Source organism: Fusarium oxysporum, chromosome 6 (genome assembly GCF_000149955.1).
Source record: "Fusarium oxysporum f. sp. lycopersici 4287 chromosome 6, whole genome shotgun sequence".
NCBI classification, from domain to species: Eukaryota; Fungi; Ascomycota; class Sordariomycetes; order Hypocreales; family Nectriaceae; genus Fusarium; species Fusarium oxysporum.
Window position 1 is genome coordinate 4,539,961 of NC_030991.1, and position 16,167 is coordinate 4,556,127.

The 16,167-nt window shown below is 49.0% G+C and overlaps 4 protein-coding genes across 4 annotated transcripts; 1 reads left to right on the forward strand and 3 right to left on the reverse strand.

Annotated features, from left to right (window-relative positions):
* Positions 1–108: 108 nt before the first annotated feature.
* On the reverse strand, positions 109–2,950 carry FOXG_17123 (uncharacterized protein; the record flags this gene model as incomplete). Its single annotated transcript, XM_018397138.1, has 2 exons — positions 109–1,957; positions 2,007–2,950. The coding sequence occupies 2 exons, from the start codon at positions 2,948–2,950 to the stop codon at positions 109–111; spliced, it is 2,793 nt and encodes a 930-aa protein (XP_018258014.1).
* A 3,004-nt stretch (positions 2,951–5,954) lies between these two features.
* FOXG_17124 (uncharacterized protein) lies at positions 5,955–8,886 on the forward strand. The gene is made up of 3 exons (XM_018397139.1): positions 5,955–6,022; positions 6,079–7,504; positions 7,558–8,886. The coding sequence occupies exons 2-3, from the start codon at positions 6,651–6,653 to the stop codon at positions 7,850–7,852; spliced, it is 1,149 nt and encodes a 382-aa protein (XP_018258015.1). The 5' UTR covers positions 5,955–6,022; positions 6,079–6,650; the 3' UTR covers positions 7,853–8,886.
* Positions 8,887–11,641: 2,755 nt separating this feature from the next.
* FOXG_17125 (uncharacterized protein) lies at positions 11,642–12,280 on the reverse strand (the record flags this gene model as incomplete). Its single annotated transcript, XM_018397140.1, has 2 exons — positions 11,642–12,133; positions 12,191–12,280. 2 exons carry the CDS (start codon positions 12,278–12,280, stop codon positions 11,642–11,644), a joined length of 582 nt encoding a protein of 193 aa, XP_018258016.1.
* Positions 12,281–15,023: 2,743 nt separating this feature from the next.
* On the reverse strand, positions 15,024–15,956 carry FOXG_17127 (uncharacterized protein). The gene has a single exon (XM_018397141.1). It carries the CDS (start codon positions 15,763–15,765, stop codon positions 15,193–15,195), a length of 573 nt encoding a protein of 190 aa, XP_018258017.1. The 5' UTR covers positions 15,766–15,956; the 3' UTR covers positions 15,024–15,192.
* Between the last annotated feature and the right edge of the window lie 211 nt (positions 15,957–16,167).

A 16,167-nucleotide genomic window follows, 5' to 3' on the forward strand; every position in this document is an offset into this window, starting at 1 on the left:
CAAAATTAGACGACTTGCCAAAAAGTTCAGCATCCACAGTCTTAATCCTGTCAGAAGATCAGATCTGATTGACCAGTCAGGGGTGGGCAGACTGGGTAATGCTTTTTTCTACAATGACCAAGTATGGCCGTGACCTAGGCCGGTACTAGCATCCATTGAGTATCCGCCATATATAAGCTGACGATCAAGCGGGTCGATGTTTCCATTCGAGTCCTGCCCAAAGTTCATTGCGAGCAGCTCGGGTGGGAAAAAGGTGGGCGTGTGTGCGTAGTGAGCAAATGCAGTCATGTTGGCCGGGCTCGTAGGTGACATGGTGGTGCTGAAATCCGGGTTCTGCTGGTTTGATGCTGCAAGAGGGTTGAAGCCTGCTGCACCTGTGATTTGTAATCCCAAACCACCCGAGAACTTGTGTTCCTGGGAGACTGCGTCTGCGTCTATACTCTGCAACGAATCGAGATGCTGGCCAGGTTGTGCTGGCATGCCAGTCTGTTTCTTGGCGCTTTGCTTTCGTTTCGGCGCTGCTGCGCGGATAGTATCCTTATTCTCAACCCTTCGTGGTGTTGGAAGCGTGAAGTATTTCTCCACTGATCGCAGTTCGGGCTTCGCGTCGAGGACGCCGTCTGCTCCTGAATCCTTTCGTTTGTGAGTGGCAGGATCCATGAACTCAGCGTCAGAAAGACCGCGAGGGTAACGGTTAAACCAGTCTCCGTATTGAAGGAAAGAAAGCTGTGTGGCTCGTTCTTCGACATTCGCACCAGCTCTCATAGCGTCCAAGACATTTCGATACTGAGTGCGAACGTTCTCCACCATCCAGTGAAACATGCCCCAATACTTCTTCATTTTGTGAAGATACTTCACATTGGTGGTCAAATTGGCCTCGGCTGTTAGCTTCATGGAGGGATTGCGAGAGATAATAGCCAAGATGTGAACTGTTGTCGAGGAAAAGGCGCAGTATCCAGCAAACGGAGCCGAAACAAAGCATCCCGACTGTTCAGCCTCACGGAGAAGCTCGGATATTCGGTTTGCAGCGTTGAAGGTCCTCTTGCTTGCTTCGGAGAAGAAATCATCATGTACACCATGTTGCTTTCGTGCTGACATGGCAGCTCGACTCACAAGGAGAATGTTATGCTGCAGACAGATATGCATGAAAAGAAACTGGCTTGGCGTGTTCTCTGTCTTGTGGACCTCGAGGTTCTCTGCAGAGTACTTGAGTGACAAGGGCAGACTAGCTTCAAGGTTTACAGCATCATTGAGATGGTTCATGTAGTGAGACTTGCCTTCCCACAGTGGATTGGAGTCTAGATCCTTACACCCTTGGCTCAGGCAGGTGGTGATCCGTCCCCATAAGGCAATGGCTCGAATCAGGAAAGCCGCAACTCCCATGTTCTCTCGTACATCAGCGATTTGTCCGTCGTTGGGCGACGGCGGATGAGGTACTCGACCGTCCAACATCTCGGTGGGCGCAGGCATGCCGAATTGGAAGTACTTTTCCTTTACCGGCAGAGGAATCTGAATTGTATCCTCCCTGATGAACATGGGTCGATCTGTTCCAGAAGAGTTGAAGCGATCCATGAGAAAGCAGGCCCACATTATGCGTCGCCGAATCTCTCGATCAATGAAGCTGAGCTGCGTTTTGGTGCCATTACGGCCCGAGGGATCGTATTCCAAATCTTTATGTAACTGGAGAGCGAAAGCCATTCGGATAGCTTGTCCACCCAGGGCCCAGCTACGGCCGCCCTGGCACGTTCCAAATTCATGAAGGCCCAAAATGAGAAGACACGTCAAGATGGTGAGGTTTGGCCATTCGTATCGTTTGGTGCAAATATCTCGAGCGTGTGATGCCCATTCTTCACCGCGTAAGAATTCAGGCCCTGAAGAACTCACTAGGGGGTTTGAGGTAAAACGAGCAGCTACAGCGCACACTGTGAGAACAAGCACCGGAGGTAGTGTGCCATTTCTGTTGACAGTTAGCAGGATACGTGAGATTGAACCCAAAAAGAACTCACTTTAGCTTTCGCATATAGCTTGGCTTGTGTAGAAGATGGTAAGATTGACCATAGATGTTGTCGAAAAACACATCTGCCAGATGCTCCTGTATGTCCTTGGAGGGGAGTGCTTCGGTGCCTTCATGTTGCAGCTTATTCTCCTCCCCTTCCTGAACTTGTAAGTTGCTGGGCCCATTATCGCCCTCAATCTTTGGCTCCGAAGGCGCCTTCGCGCAAGCTTCCAGATCAGGCCCGAATGCTTCCTCGGCGCTGCGCTTCTTGGTTGGCTTGCTGGAAGGTACAGTTCCTGGTATCGCCGGTTTGACCACAGGGCGAGTTACAGATGATGCGACTTCCTGATCGGACTTGGGTATGGCCTTGATGACCCGTTCTTCCATGCACTTCGGTCGCTTATCGAGCATAGCCATGTAATCTGTCCGAGGCGCAGCCTTCCGAGTCGTAATCTTATAGACACATGGGATGTATGAGCGTAGACAGTGCTCGCAGGCGGGTTTCTCGCCTGAACAACGGATCTTCTTTCGGCGACATGGAATGCAAGCAAGCGGGAGGCGTTTTCTTTCCTTGCCAGCCTTTGTCTTAAGTCCACTCCACGCAGGTGTGGCATCGGCTTTATCCTCCTTAGGTTTACCGCCTAGATCTATACCACCCACACGGTTACGGGAAGCCAAACCAAACTCATCGGTAGTCGGGTCTTCGAGGGCGTTGGATGCGGGAGATGTCCGATCTGGGGGGGCTTTGGAGCCTTCCATGCTCTGGCTTCGGTTGCCCGTAGGCAAGGTGCCGAGCGGCAGACCGCTATGTGCAAGGCCAGACATGGCCTGGTGCTGGGGAAACGCAGTGGGGGATTGGAACATGTGGGTGTGATCTACTAGGGAAGCGAGAGAAGCCTGGTCAGGAAGACCATAGTAAGCAAACGCAAAATCGTCGAAGTGTGTGAAATCCATTAAGGCGCTGTGAGGGGGAGAAGGCACGGCGTGCAATTCAGGAACGTCGCGATAGAGTTGGGAACCGGAATCGAAGAACTGTTGGGCATGTTGAGGGTTCAAAACGGCACGGCCGGACAGAGTTACGACCCGGCCACCCGAGGCCGAGAACGAATAGACGGAACGGACGGGCCCGGCTGCCTGACATAGTTTCTTTTAGCAAAACTTTGACCTTTGCTGCCGAGGCACGTTACGGTAATTCGGGCGGCAAGTATTCTTCAATGATATTGGATACAGTGGGGTGCAATAAGTTTGAACACATCTCCAGGTATCTTGGCCCGGGCTAACCCGATCAGGACCGCGTTTTTGATGCCGCTTCTTCTTCCTCCTCTACACACATCACAACGCCTGATAACGCCTCACCATGCCTCCAGGCAAGGAACTTACGCCCTCATTACGGTCAAAAATATGTGAATTAAAGAGGCAAGGTTATTCTTATAGTCAAATTCATAAGCATTACCCCTAGATCCCCCTTGGAACATCAAAAAGCCTTGAAGATAGGATCTTCAAGAACTTTTGAGACAATGCCAAACCGCATTAACGCTGTAATTGGTGCAGAAGGTTGGTATACAAGTATTGAGGCTGTTCTAATTGATCTTATTAGGTCGAAGTTGCAATATTAAAGCGGCAATATAACGACTGCCCGTTACGGCTAGCCTCGATGATCGGTACCTCTAGGTGTATTCAAACTTACTGCATCCCACTGTACGAGGCGTTGTGGTGGCCTCACACTGGCCCGCAATCCAGGGGGAATCAGCACTAGGTTTTTAAGACCACAACCAGAATTCCTCGTCTTGTATATTTTAACTGGTTATTTATATGCATCAATAACATAGAAACGCATTTTCTCTGTTTATATCTATGTTACAGTAGGGGGGGGGGGCGGCAAAAAGTATTCGCAATGTGTAGGTCGCCCTAGCTCCTCTCGTTCGTAGCTTAACTTAGCCTATGTACTCGATACTAGGTTATCTCGCTGATTACGGTGTAATATAAGGTATTGAGGACCTGACAAGCTACCCCTGACTAGCTTCGGAGCATCCGACCTACCTGCACGCCTGCGAATACTTTTCTCCGCCCCCGCCCCCCGTTCCCCCCCAACTGTAGAGTCATTAGCGACCGTTCCTCAAAGAGAAGAAACTATACTGTGGTATATTGACACGGTTCCTTGCGGGCATCATTCCAGGGACCCTAGTCGCTTTTGTCAAAGTGCTGTAAGCAGTTATGGGTGAGATGATTGCCGCTTCTGAGAAGGTGGATCGAAGGGGTCAAGCAAATCAACGCGGGTTCTAGCACCGACAAACCTTAAAGAATGGAGCACAAAGTAAGAGCCGGATCCTGCGGCTAACAGTGGGGCCGTTCCCTTCCAATGCAACAGGTGGCGTCCTAAGCGGCAACGGACAGACCCGATGCGCCACAAAACCTCATTCTACACCTGAACCCTGAACCTATGAACTTTTGTCAGTGGAGCACGGATTGGCCCACAGCTTCTAAACCTACTTGGTTAAGGTGCGCGAAAATGAAACTACAACGGCAGAAGATGGACACTGTACACCATATGGAGTCCACCAAAGCTGGCCAAACGGGATCTGATGGCATATGTCGACTACAGGACCGCCAATGGAGAAGACGGCGTGAGCTTCTGGCGTAATTCGTCCGGTGTTTTCGGGACTCCTGTGTCTCATGCTCTGCTCACCAAGGCCAATCTGAAGCATAAATGATATCGTATGGAAGATGGAAACATAAATCGTCAGCAAATAAAACCAAGCATGGGCATTGACAATACGTCAATACCATGTAAGGTTTTCGGTTGCATAATTGCGGTATAGGTCAAGTATCAATCACGGTACGAGCAAATCATTCCAAGTATCACATCGAGAGGGGAGTGTTTTATCTGGATTGGGAAGGCTGCATATTACTACTGAGACTGCTCCTTTGTCTCTTACCGGATTCAAAAAGACCTCCGTAAATACACTTATTTGATGGAAACCCTGACTATTGTCGCGGCACGGAGATGGAGTAATTACCCGTGTGTCATGTGGCTCAAAACCGGACCATGCTCCAAAGCTAAGTCTTTTGAGTTTAGGCAAGAACATGATTTTCTTAAAAGCCAAATTAATTTAACAGAAGTTCCTATTCGCAGTAGCAAAATAGTCTTTTGATTTGCATATCAACTGCCCATGGGTCATCTATGCTAACGTATTTGACCACCATCCCGTCCACGCCCCAAACACCGCCACATCGTGATACAGTGGGATGCAATAAGTTTGAATCCAGGCTGAAGTACCAGCTGTTGTAATCTAGCAGATGTATATAAAGCTTTAGCTTAATAAAGTAAGTGCTAATCTGTATTAGGCAGAAGGCTATCCCGATTAGGGTATTGCTACGTGGGAAACTGGTCTTACCTCGGTTAGTCAGCGAACGTGTACTTGAGTTAGGATTCAAACTTATTGCCCCCCACTGTAGCATCACATTTAGTTCCACAAGTCAATGTCAGTTTATATTATACGAAGCTCCATATAATAGAGATGATAATCTCTATCCCACTAACTTTAAGTGGGTTAGTGCCAGACCGACAATCATTTGAGGGGTTTACAGTACATGGGCCCAAACCTTTTATCGCCAACTCTAATAGCATGGTTGCCAGTTTTCCGCGCAGGCCTTGAAGCTTACCTACTAGAAGCAAATTGTCCGAAGAAATACGAATGCCTAGATTAGAATTAGGAAGATAATTCCCGGCAAGGGTTATAATGATACATAGAATACAAGGGGGATATGTAGGTTGCATCCAAGGGAGCGTGACAGGGTATACCACATTAAATAATCAAAAGAAGTTAGTTTAACCCTATTATGTTTATACTTAGCCAAATTCAGTAGGTACTGGATTACAAGCCTTAACGCAAGCATTATTTATCTGACCTTGGTACTTATAGCAATAACCAAAACTAGCATTGGTACAGAGTAGAAGCTACTATTGATTTACCAAGTTCAAGTAGTAAGTAAACTCTTCAGATTACCTATAGTGAACTATCCCCAGTAGGTTTAAAACCTCTACCGGAAAGATTGATATATAGCTGACCATCTGATTTTAGAAAATAAACTGACGACGTTGAATCTATAAAGTAGCTTAAAGGGGATGGCCTATGCCTGGTCTTTGGACGCGGCCTATGCGGTTGCTGATTCGCGAAGCGCCTGGCATCAAGAGCATGATGATAACTGACACATGCGCATCCAAGACAGCATGCGATCCATGCAGGCCACGAACTCGCATCATCTGCCTAATTGTAAGGCTATCCATACATGCAATGTCTTTCCTAAAGATCTCGGCCTCCATTATCAAGCCACTTTAAACCTCTACGGTTATACCCATGCCCCTCGGTCCACTTCAATGTGTAGCATCGGGTAGCATGCAGGACCTATCTGTGACACTTGCAGCTTTGATGTCCAAGACTTACAGAACTCCACAGTCCGGCCAATTCAACATGCTTCCGTCCCCAACTGGCGAGCAGTTTTAGTAAGTCGCTGTATAATATAGACCACTTAGGCATTCCATAAAGCCATTTAACCTTGGAAACGAACATCAGGTATTCTCATTCTTTTTCTTTTGTTTTAGAGACATCTAGGGGCCTTCATTCTGTCTTCACGCTCCTTTCTCTTTATCAAAATGCAGTTCGAGTCGGATGACCGGCTCGGCATGGACGACAGCTTCAGCCTGTGCAGCCAACCCATGTCCTGCCCTTCCACCACCACAAATTTCTCCTCCGCCTCATCAGCTTACGACCATTTCACTCCTATATCTCTACAATCAACTCCTCATGAATTCGGCAACATGCACTTCGGTGTCCCCTACAATTCTGTCTCTCACCGGCCGGAGCTGACCCTTTCCTCTTCAGCAATGGGCAAGTTCATGTTCAGTCTTGTCAAGAATGAGCCAGAGCACATGTCATTCCATGACACTCTCCCCAACACCCCCATGAAGCGAGAGAAACTTGATTTCGAATACAAGTACATGATGGACATGAACATGACACCTCACGGATCAAGGAGCTCATTAACACCAAACTCTTTTGGCATGTATAGGTATTCCCCTGATGCTTCCATTGGAGCCGCCTCTTTCATGATGACACCAACCCAAAGCCTCTCTGGCTCTGAGGCCGCTGAGGCCGGCTCATCATGGTCTCGTGCCAACGATAGACCAATCTCGTTCTTCCCTGATAAGCAACTCTTCAGTGGGTTTGACTCTTTTGATCTGGACCGACACTCTCAGTCTCCTCTGGGTTACTCTCTACATGAACCCATCTCGCCCAGACGCATGCGAGATCAGAGGAAGATGATGGTGAAGGTTCAGCAGAAGAGCGCAAAACTGCACAAATCTAAGATTCAATCGTCAATGAAGCGATCTATCAAGTCTGACCCTGGACAAGCTGATCTGGTTCGAAGAGCAATGTCCAAGTGTGACTACCCCGGTTGCCACAAGGGCTTTCGACGAAACGACCACCTCAGGCGTCATAAGCAAACGTGAGTTTCACTGCAAGTGATGAAAACTGGACATGAAAACTAACATTAGGCAGTTACCACGGTGAAGGAGGTAACCGTTTCTATTGCGAGTTCTGCCGGAAGAACCAATTCAACCGCCAAGATAACCTCAACAACCACCGCAAGTTGCACGCACGGCCCAACAGCCGCAACCGTGGCGTTGAGTTCATCCCAGCTGCAGTTCCTGTTATTGAACAAGAGGAGCGAAGCAGGAAGCGACGAGCCCGTTCGAAGCCTCAGACAGCCGAGGCAGCAATCGAGGGGAAGGAAAATTCACTACAAATTGCGCGCATGCCTTGCCTAAAAACCAATGATGCACAATGTAATTGAGATAGTAGATTTCTCGACTGGACCAACCAGATCGACTGCGATACAGGGAGCGCCACATGCCGTTGAACCACAATGTCACCAAATAGGGACACGGTACTCGCAGATACTGCTCTCATACACACACCAGTATATTTCGATGGACAAGAAACCTCAACGAAAGGAGTAAGGGAGATAGCGAGTTGAATATGGCTTAGCAGTTATTTATAGGTGGCGCAACAAGTAAATGTTCAAGAGCTTGATGATTTTAGGACAACGTTTTCACCTGGTTACTTACCCAGGGTTCAAATCCACGACACTCCACGACACATTTGTGAATATGGCGTGGATATGGATGCTGACTAATAATTTCGATGTGGAATGGGTGGAAATGGATCCATTATGGAAATGGATCCATATTGTGGAATTCGTGGAATGGAAACCTACTTCGTCCAACAATGGTAATTAATGGGTCCCGCCCGCCCTCGGTGACGTCAATGTTTTTGTCATTGGTCCATTAAAATCCGCCGTTGCTTGACGCAAAGGCAACACACCCACCGACGTTCCTGTTTCTTGTTATGCTGGATATTCGTAGCCGAACCGATATACCTATAGACGCGCCTTGCCGTCTCTCTCCGTCAAGATCCAGCTTTTGTAGAGCTGAAAGAGCCGTTGATTGTCCTCTTCTGTTCGTTCTGGAACGGATGTGGTTGACTTGGTAGGATGGGGAGTGGCCATTTCGATTTGGGGTAGTAACGCGAGTAACAGTGAAGCCCCCAGAATGGACTCATTGTGTACGGAGGAAAATGGGGTGGCAAATCGATGTTGTGTTGTTGTGGGTGATAGAAAGTACTTAGGATATGCGGGATTTCACAAGGAAATCAAGGTATTTTCGAACCCCACCTAAAATATTCCACGATTTCCACATGTGGAACATGTGGAAGGGGCTTCGTGGCGTGGATATGGAAATGCTGAAGCCCACGTGGAATGGAATGGAATGGATATGGATCCACATTATGGATCCATATGTGGATTTCGTGGTATGGATTTGAACCCTGTACTTACCCATAGTGATCTAGACCTGAGAGACGAAAGTGCCCAGGTCGAGCTTTATAAATTTACACAGCAAGGATAGCGTCAACATTGGTCAAATGCGTGAGTTTGAGAGCGGTTCGGTGCTCATTGTTTTCGTATTGTCCCGGTTCTCGATGACGTTGCTTCATTGCCTCACCCACAACCGCCTTCCGGCTAATCATGTAAGCCAGACAGACACCTGCACCGGCATGTTCCGGTTAAACTTGTAGGGTCAAATCAATACTAGAGAGTACATCTCTGCACTTGGAGGAATTGGATGCGAAGACCGAAACCAATGAAGCATTTCTGGCACGCCAAGTCATGGCAGTTGATAGCTAATACCACAAGCAAAACTTGACAGAGTGATTCCTCTGCCATTCGGTGGTGCCTTGCATTTCCCTTCTTGGTTTAAAAAAAAAAGGCAAGAAACCTGGGGCCCTTGAGCGGCTACATTGCCCTGACGCCCTCGAAAGCACGAACTTTGCAATCACTCAGCTGAGTGCCGAACATGAACTGGCATTGGTGACATGGACAAGTTGATTGAGCTGTAGGCTGCAAAGCCTGCGTTGGGAACACTGATGCAAAACCTGGACACCAGTCAGATTCGTGGACTTGAGCAGTTCACTGCGAATGGAGTGCATTCGCCTATTGAACGCCCTCTGGTTTTGAGCATGCCACTTCCTGCAGTTTATGGTAGCCCGATCGACGCCTCGACTGAATGTCATATAATTACAAGCTTCCTCTGTACAATTTAGGCTTCGACTGTTACTCGGGCCCAGGTGCTCCAAAGGTCGACGGTGCTCGTCATGGACCTTCTCGTATGTAGTTGTACATACCCTGAATATCCTCGCTATCCCTCTAACGTCGGGCACCCCAACTCTCTCCTGTAAAAATTCTTTCTTGGCACGCACTGTTAGTGCGGTGCTAGGAGCGGGATTTTCTGCAGGCCACGCGACCACACAAAAACTGCGGGGACGCTATCGGCTCCCTAACAGCAGTTTTCAGAGAAGGAATTTTGGAGAGTTCGCCTTCTCTGACAACACCTTTGTCGGATCTAATGGCGGCACCTCAGAACCAGAACGCCTTAGATATCGGAGGGCGATGCCCCGGGCATTCGTAGCGACATCCTTCCGATCAACGACGCCGATTGCGATGGGTTTTTCTCCTTTAAAGGCAAGCCGCACCGTCGGCCTCTGATCCCTTCCCGAGGTTTTTCCCTGCCGCCGCGACAGTCGACTACGAGCTACAACTTGGTTACTGGAGATTGTGGACTGCGTCAGCAGATGTAGTGATGCGCGAGAGAATTCTGGTCGGTGGAAAAAGTTCGACAATAGATTGCCCTCGAACCCGCTGACGGGTGACGGGCTTGAGAAATACAGCACCTTTTGTGCCATTGGTATGCTGGATGGTGAAGGAAGCGGGGTATCCTGTACCTAGCTAGCTCAGCACGTCTTTTGCTCCAGTAGGAGATTTGGCTTCGTTACAGCCACCCAGACGAAAAATACACATACATACATACATACATACCAGATTCTCACACAACTCTCTCCTGTAAAAATTTTTCCTTGGCACCCGCTGTTAGCGCTCTGCTAGGCGAGAGAATTTTTACAGGCCAAAATGGCAACAAAAGCAACTGTGGGACTAGCGGGACCCTAACAGCTGCCAGAAGAAAGGGATTCGGAGAGTTGACCTTTCTTCGTGACAAGTGTCTTCAACGGCACTGAGCTTCGCGAGCTCTTGACATCGCCTCCGGGCACCATTTCATTTGTCTTTATCTGCGACTTCTTCTCACCTCGACATTTCGGCTTCGCGAGCCTGCGACATTCTGGCCTCTGTGCCCCTCGACTTCCCGTACGACCGACTTCTGCAGCCTCGGCTGCCCAGACGACATTCGCAGCATCTTGCTGCTTGACATCGGAGGTCATCGTGCCCTCACCCTCACTCTCACCTTCGCCTGCAGTTTAACGCTGCCTCGACCGACTACAGCAGCTTTGGCTGCCCGAACAACACAAACAGCCTTCGGCTGCTCGACTTTCTGGGCCCTCTGGTGCCCTCGACCTTGACGCACGGACCCCAAATGGTTCGTTGCCCTTTTTGCAGCTCGGAAGCTGCATGACCGATCTCTGCAGTCGTGTACTGCCCAGAGAACATCTTCTTCTTTGCAGCCTCGGCTGCCGCCCGGAACACGACTGGGCTTCGACAATTTGTCTCACTGGTTGAGACCACTAGACAAAACCGCTGGGTCGAAATGGCACAGAGCAGGCTTTCTATCCATACGCGTATGGATTAATTAATCCATATGGAATAATCCATACGCGTTAATCCATATTCCATACCGGGATGTCGTATCCCATAAGTATGGCAATACGGCGGAAAAAATTTGATCCCTGTAGTAATCCCGTTCAGGGGCGATTTTCCAACTCTCCACTCTTTCTTTAATTCCAACACCACTGTGTAAGGACGCTGCGTATGTCCTCGCTGATGACGTCCACTTCTACTGACCCTGCGGGGTTTCCAGTGTCCACAAGCGAATTGTGCTCTTCCTCAATCTTCAGCACGAACCCTCGATTCTCAAGCGGCGATGTGCAAGAGCGCATGGCTCGAAAGCGTAAAACGACCGCAAATACTTGGGCTCACGCCCGTGAGCCCCTCAATTCGGAGCCATCTCGTTGCGGTCGCAAAAATGAGAAGATTTACTACTGCATGCATTGTGTAAGTCCGACTTACTCCACGACCGTTTCAACGACCTTTCGGAATCATCTGCTCAAGATACACGGCATTGAGCTGGAAGCCCATGAACATCCGATTAAAAAACGGCGTGACCGTCTGATTCAGGATGCTTTCGCCAAGGCCGGCGATATGCATGCTGCAAAGCAACTGGCAAAACGAGAAGAAACTCTGAGACATGTCATCAATCACAAAGCAGCGTTGGAGGCACTTATTCAGCTCGTGACTGTCCGTAATCTCTCTTACAATTGCAGTTCTGGCCAAGAGCTTCATGCGCTCATTTCTGCAGTCAATCCTGCGGCAGATGACCTCATCAGCCTTTCTCACGGCTCCATACAGAAGCTTGTCTCCAATTCCTTTCGTGTACACAAAGACATGTTGCGAAGAAAATTGCAGTCTACACCATGGAAACTTCATCTCTCTGCTGACGTGTGGTCTGCTCCAAATCACAAAGCTTTCCTTGGGATATGCGTCAAATTTGTAGATCCGGATGCAAAGGAAGCGCTGCAGGCACTATTAGCTTTGTCGGAGTTGCCAGGTCTTGACGGGCCGGGTAGTCACGGTGGTGCCGAACAATGGAAGCTTCTTCAGCACGTGCTCGAGGATTATAATATCTGGAATAAGGTGGGATTCTACACTGGTGATAACCATGGATCAAACGACAAATTATGCCGCTTACTCGCCAATTATCTCCAGGAGAAGGGTGTCGACTGGGAAGCCAAGACCCGTAGAATCCGGTGCCACGGCCATATAGTGAACCTGGCAGTTCAGGCTTTCCTTTTCATAGACTCAAAAGAGGCTGCTCGAGCGGCTTTGGAGCATATCGAAGACACCGATGAATCGGCTTTTGGCACTGATTTTTCTGAAAGGATCAAACCACAAAGGGCGCAAGGATGGCGGCGGCTTGGGCCTCTTGGAAAGGTGCACAACATATCGATTCACATGCGCGAAAACGACTATCGATGGAATGAATTCAAGAAGCGCGCTGGAAGATCGCTGGGGCTCGACAACGATACACGGTGGAACTCATGGTTTCTCCTGCTGGACACCACTCTCAATCTTCAGAGCTATGTTGAGTGGTACCAGAAGAAGTATTACCAGGATTTGCGAGATGACTACCTCACGCCTGATGAGTGGAGTGCTCTAGGGAGCATTGGAAAGACTACTACCACGAGCTCCCGCTCCCCACCACGACACCACAGCTGAGAGACGAAATACGGCGCCTTGATGAGTATGACCTACTCGCTCGGGAGCTTGACGTTGTTAGCCCATCTATGAGTGAGCTGGACGAGTACGATGCTTTCACGACGCAACCGCCCATTGTCATTGACTGCTCTCCACTTTCTTGGTGGCTCAGAGAAGAACAACAACAGGCATACCCTCGTCTCTCTCGAATGGCTGTTGATATCCTCTCGATACCAGCCATGTCTGCCGAGCCGGAGCGCGTCTTCTCCGGGGCGAGACGCACAATTTCATGGGACCGGTGCCAATTGGGTAGTCGTACAATTGAAAGAGGTGAATGCATGAAGAGTTGGATCAAAAGCGGGATAACACAAGGTTACCCGGTAGATTTACTTGAAGCGGAAGGTATTGAGGACAACAACGTAGAGGGGTTAGATGATTCGGCTGGCTGGCAGAGCTCCAACCCAGATTCGGTTTAGTTGATAATGTAAATGACGTCATTTCTTAGTTTCCATATGTATGGATTAAGTTCCATATGGGTTGCATTCCATATTCCATATTCCATAAGGCGCCGTATGGAGTATGGAGTATGGATAGAAAGCCTGGACACCAGGATCACGAAAGCTATCTAATCTAGAAGAAGAGACTTTAGTTCGCTTTATTCTAAAGCTAGATTCCCAAGGGTTTCCCCCAAAACTGTCTTTTGTTGAAGCAATGGCTAATTGTCTCCTCGCTGACCGCAACGCGTCACCTGTCGGCATGCACTGGGCTAACAATTTTATCAAGCGACAACCAGAGCTCAAGATGCGTTTCTTTCGGAGATATGATTACCAAAGAGCCAAATGTGAAGATCCGACTATTATTCGAAATTGGTTTAGGCTTGTAGAGAACACAATCGCGAAATACGGTATCCAATCACATGATATTTGGAATTTTGATGAGACTGGCTTTATGATGGGCATGATTTCAAGCGGAATGGTCGTCACAGGTTCAGAAAGGCTTGGAAGACCGAGATCAGTGCAGCCTGGAAACCGTGAATGGATTACAGTCATTCAGGCGATTAATGCGGAAGGCCAGGCGATTGAGCCGTTTATCATTGGCGCGGGCCAAAATCACCTCGCTAACTGGCATGAAGAACCTACCCTCCCGTGCGATTGGGTTATTGCAATGAGCCAAAATGGCTGGACAAATAACGAACTGGGTCTTGAGTGGCTAAAGCACTTTGACCGACGCACAGCTGATCGAGCAGTTGGTTCCTATCGTCTTCTGATCCGTGATGGCCACGAAAGCCACCACTCTGTCGAATTTGAGATATACTGCGAGGCAAATAAGATTATTACGCTCTGTATGCCGGCTCATTCGTCTCATCTACTCCAGCCTCTCGATATTGGGTGCTTTGGGCCGCTTAAAAAGGCATATGGTCGAGAAATTGAGGATCTGATCAGAAGGTCTGTACATCACATTTCGAAGACCGAGTTCTTTCCTGCCTTTGCCGCCGCCTTTCAGGCCACTATGACCGAAAAGAATATCAGAGGGGCTTTTAGAGGGGCTGGCCTTGTTCCTTTTGACCCTGAAAGTGTGATCTCAAAGCTTGATGTTCAGCTACGGACTCCAACACCTCCCGTGGAGGAGGCCAGCCAGGCTCAGCCTTGGACTTCAAAGACACCAAAGACAGTTCTCGAGGCCGAATCTCAGTCTGAATACCTCTATAGGCGAATCAGAAGGCATCAAAGTAGCTCCCCAGAGTCAATACTAGGAGCTCTGAAGTCGCTTGCAAAGGGAACAAAGGCAATAATGCATGAGAATGCCTTATTGAGGGCTGAGCTTAGAGAAGTTCAAGAGGCAAATGAGATACTAAGCCGGCGTCGAAGGGCAAAAAGAATCCGACTACAGAAAGGAGGAGTGATGACTGTAGGGAAAGCAAGAGATTTAATTGATCAGATGGAGGTTGATATGCAGGTAGTGGCCGAATCGTCGAGGAGTGGTGGTCAAGGAAGGTCGGCACGACCGGGGGTTCGGCGCTGTGGTATATGCGGCAAGACAGGACATAATGCAAGAACATGTCAGGAGGATATTGAGATATCTGGAGAAGAGGATAGTAGGTAATTTTAATTGATTAGCTAGTTTGTGGTGTTTTTATCGTAATATTTAGTTTAAAGGCTAAGAAAAGTGGCTCACATACTTGTCTGGCTCACATACTAGTAATTCACGTTATGTCAAAATTATGTATTTATTTATTATTGAGATGTCTGGTTCTCAATCAACCCAACGAAATCGCTAATATATGCAATGTAAATAATAAATCTCATCCCCAAAGCCCGAAGGCTTTAACCATGTTGTGTGACAGTACGTTCTGAGACAATCTGATCATGGACCAGAATTTACTGCTGCTTGACGTTGGAGTAGTAGCAGCCAACGGGCTTGGAAACTTTGGCGGCGCGGACGTTGAAGCCAAGGCAGTTCTTGCCCCAGCCGGGCTGGTCAACTCCGGCGTTGACCCCGACGGTCCAGGTACCGTCGGGCTTGTCCTTCTTGTCGGTGTTGGGGCAGGCGATGAAGCCCTTGCCGTCGAAGGTCAGGTTGCCGGTCTTGTCGAGAGCCCAGCCCTTCTCCTCAGCGTTCTTGGGCCTGGGCTGGGCACCGGTGGTGTAGCCCATCCAGGAGCGGTCAACGTAGACCTGCTGGGGAGGGTTGTCGGTCTTGTAGAGGAAGAGCTCGCCATCCTGGAGCAGGAAGGTGGCCTCGTTGGTCTTGACGCCGCGGTCGCAGCTGGCGCCCTGCTTCTTTAGCTTCAGGGAGAAGTGCTTCTCAGAGGCCTGGAGGTAGTTGAAGTGGATATCGCTGGCGGAGCGGAGGGCGAGGCCCTGGAAGATCTCGGTGGTGGTCTTCTTGGGAGCAGCCGAGACCATGCCAGCAACGATGAGAGGAGTGAGGAGGAGAGTCTTGACCTGCATGTTGGCGGTTGTTGGTGGTTGTGATGGAAAGAATTAAGTGGTGAAGAGTGGTAGTGGTAGTGGTTGAGTGTTGAGAGTGAGTGAGTGATGAGTGAGATGAGTTGAGATAAAGGATCGCGAACATGATCTTATTTACACATCGGTCTCAGTCTTCCTCTCCCTTATTGATCCTTCAATCTCGTATCGTATCGTCATACCTGAGGATCGTCCCCGGCAGTTGCTCCATAACGGTATGTCGCCCCCAGGGTCCAAATCCATACCACGAAATCCACATATGGATCCATAATGTGGATCCATATCCATTCCATTCCATTCCACGTAGGCTTCAGCTTTTCCACATCCACGCCACGGAACCCCTTCCACATGTTCCACATGTGGAAATTGTGGAAAGGAATGGAAATT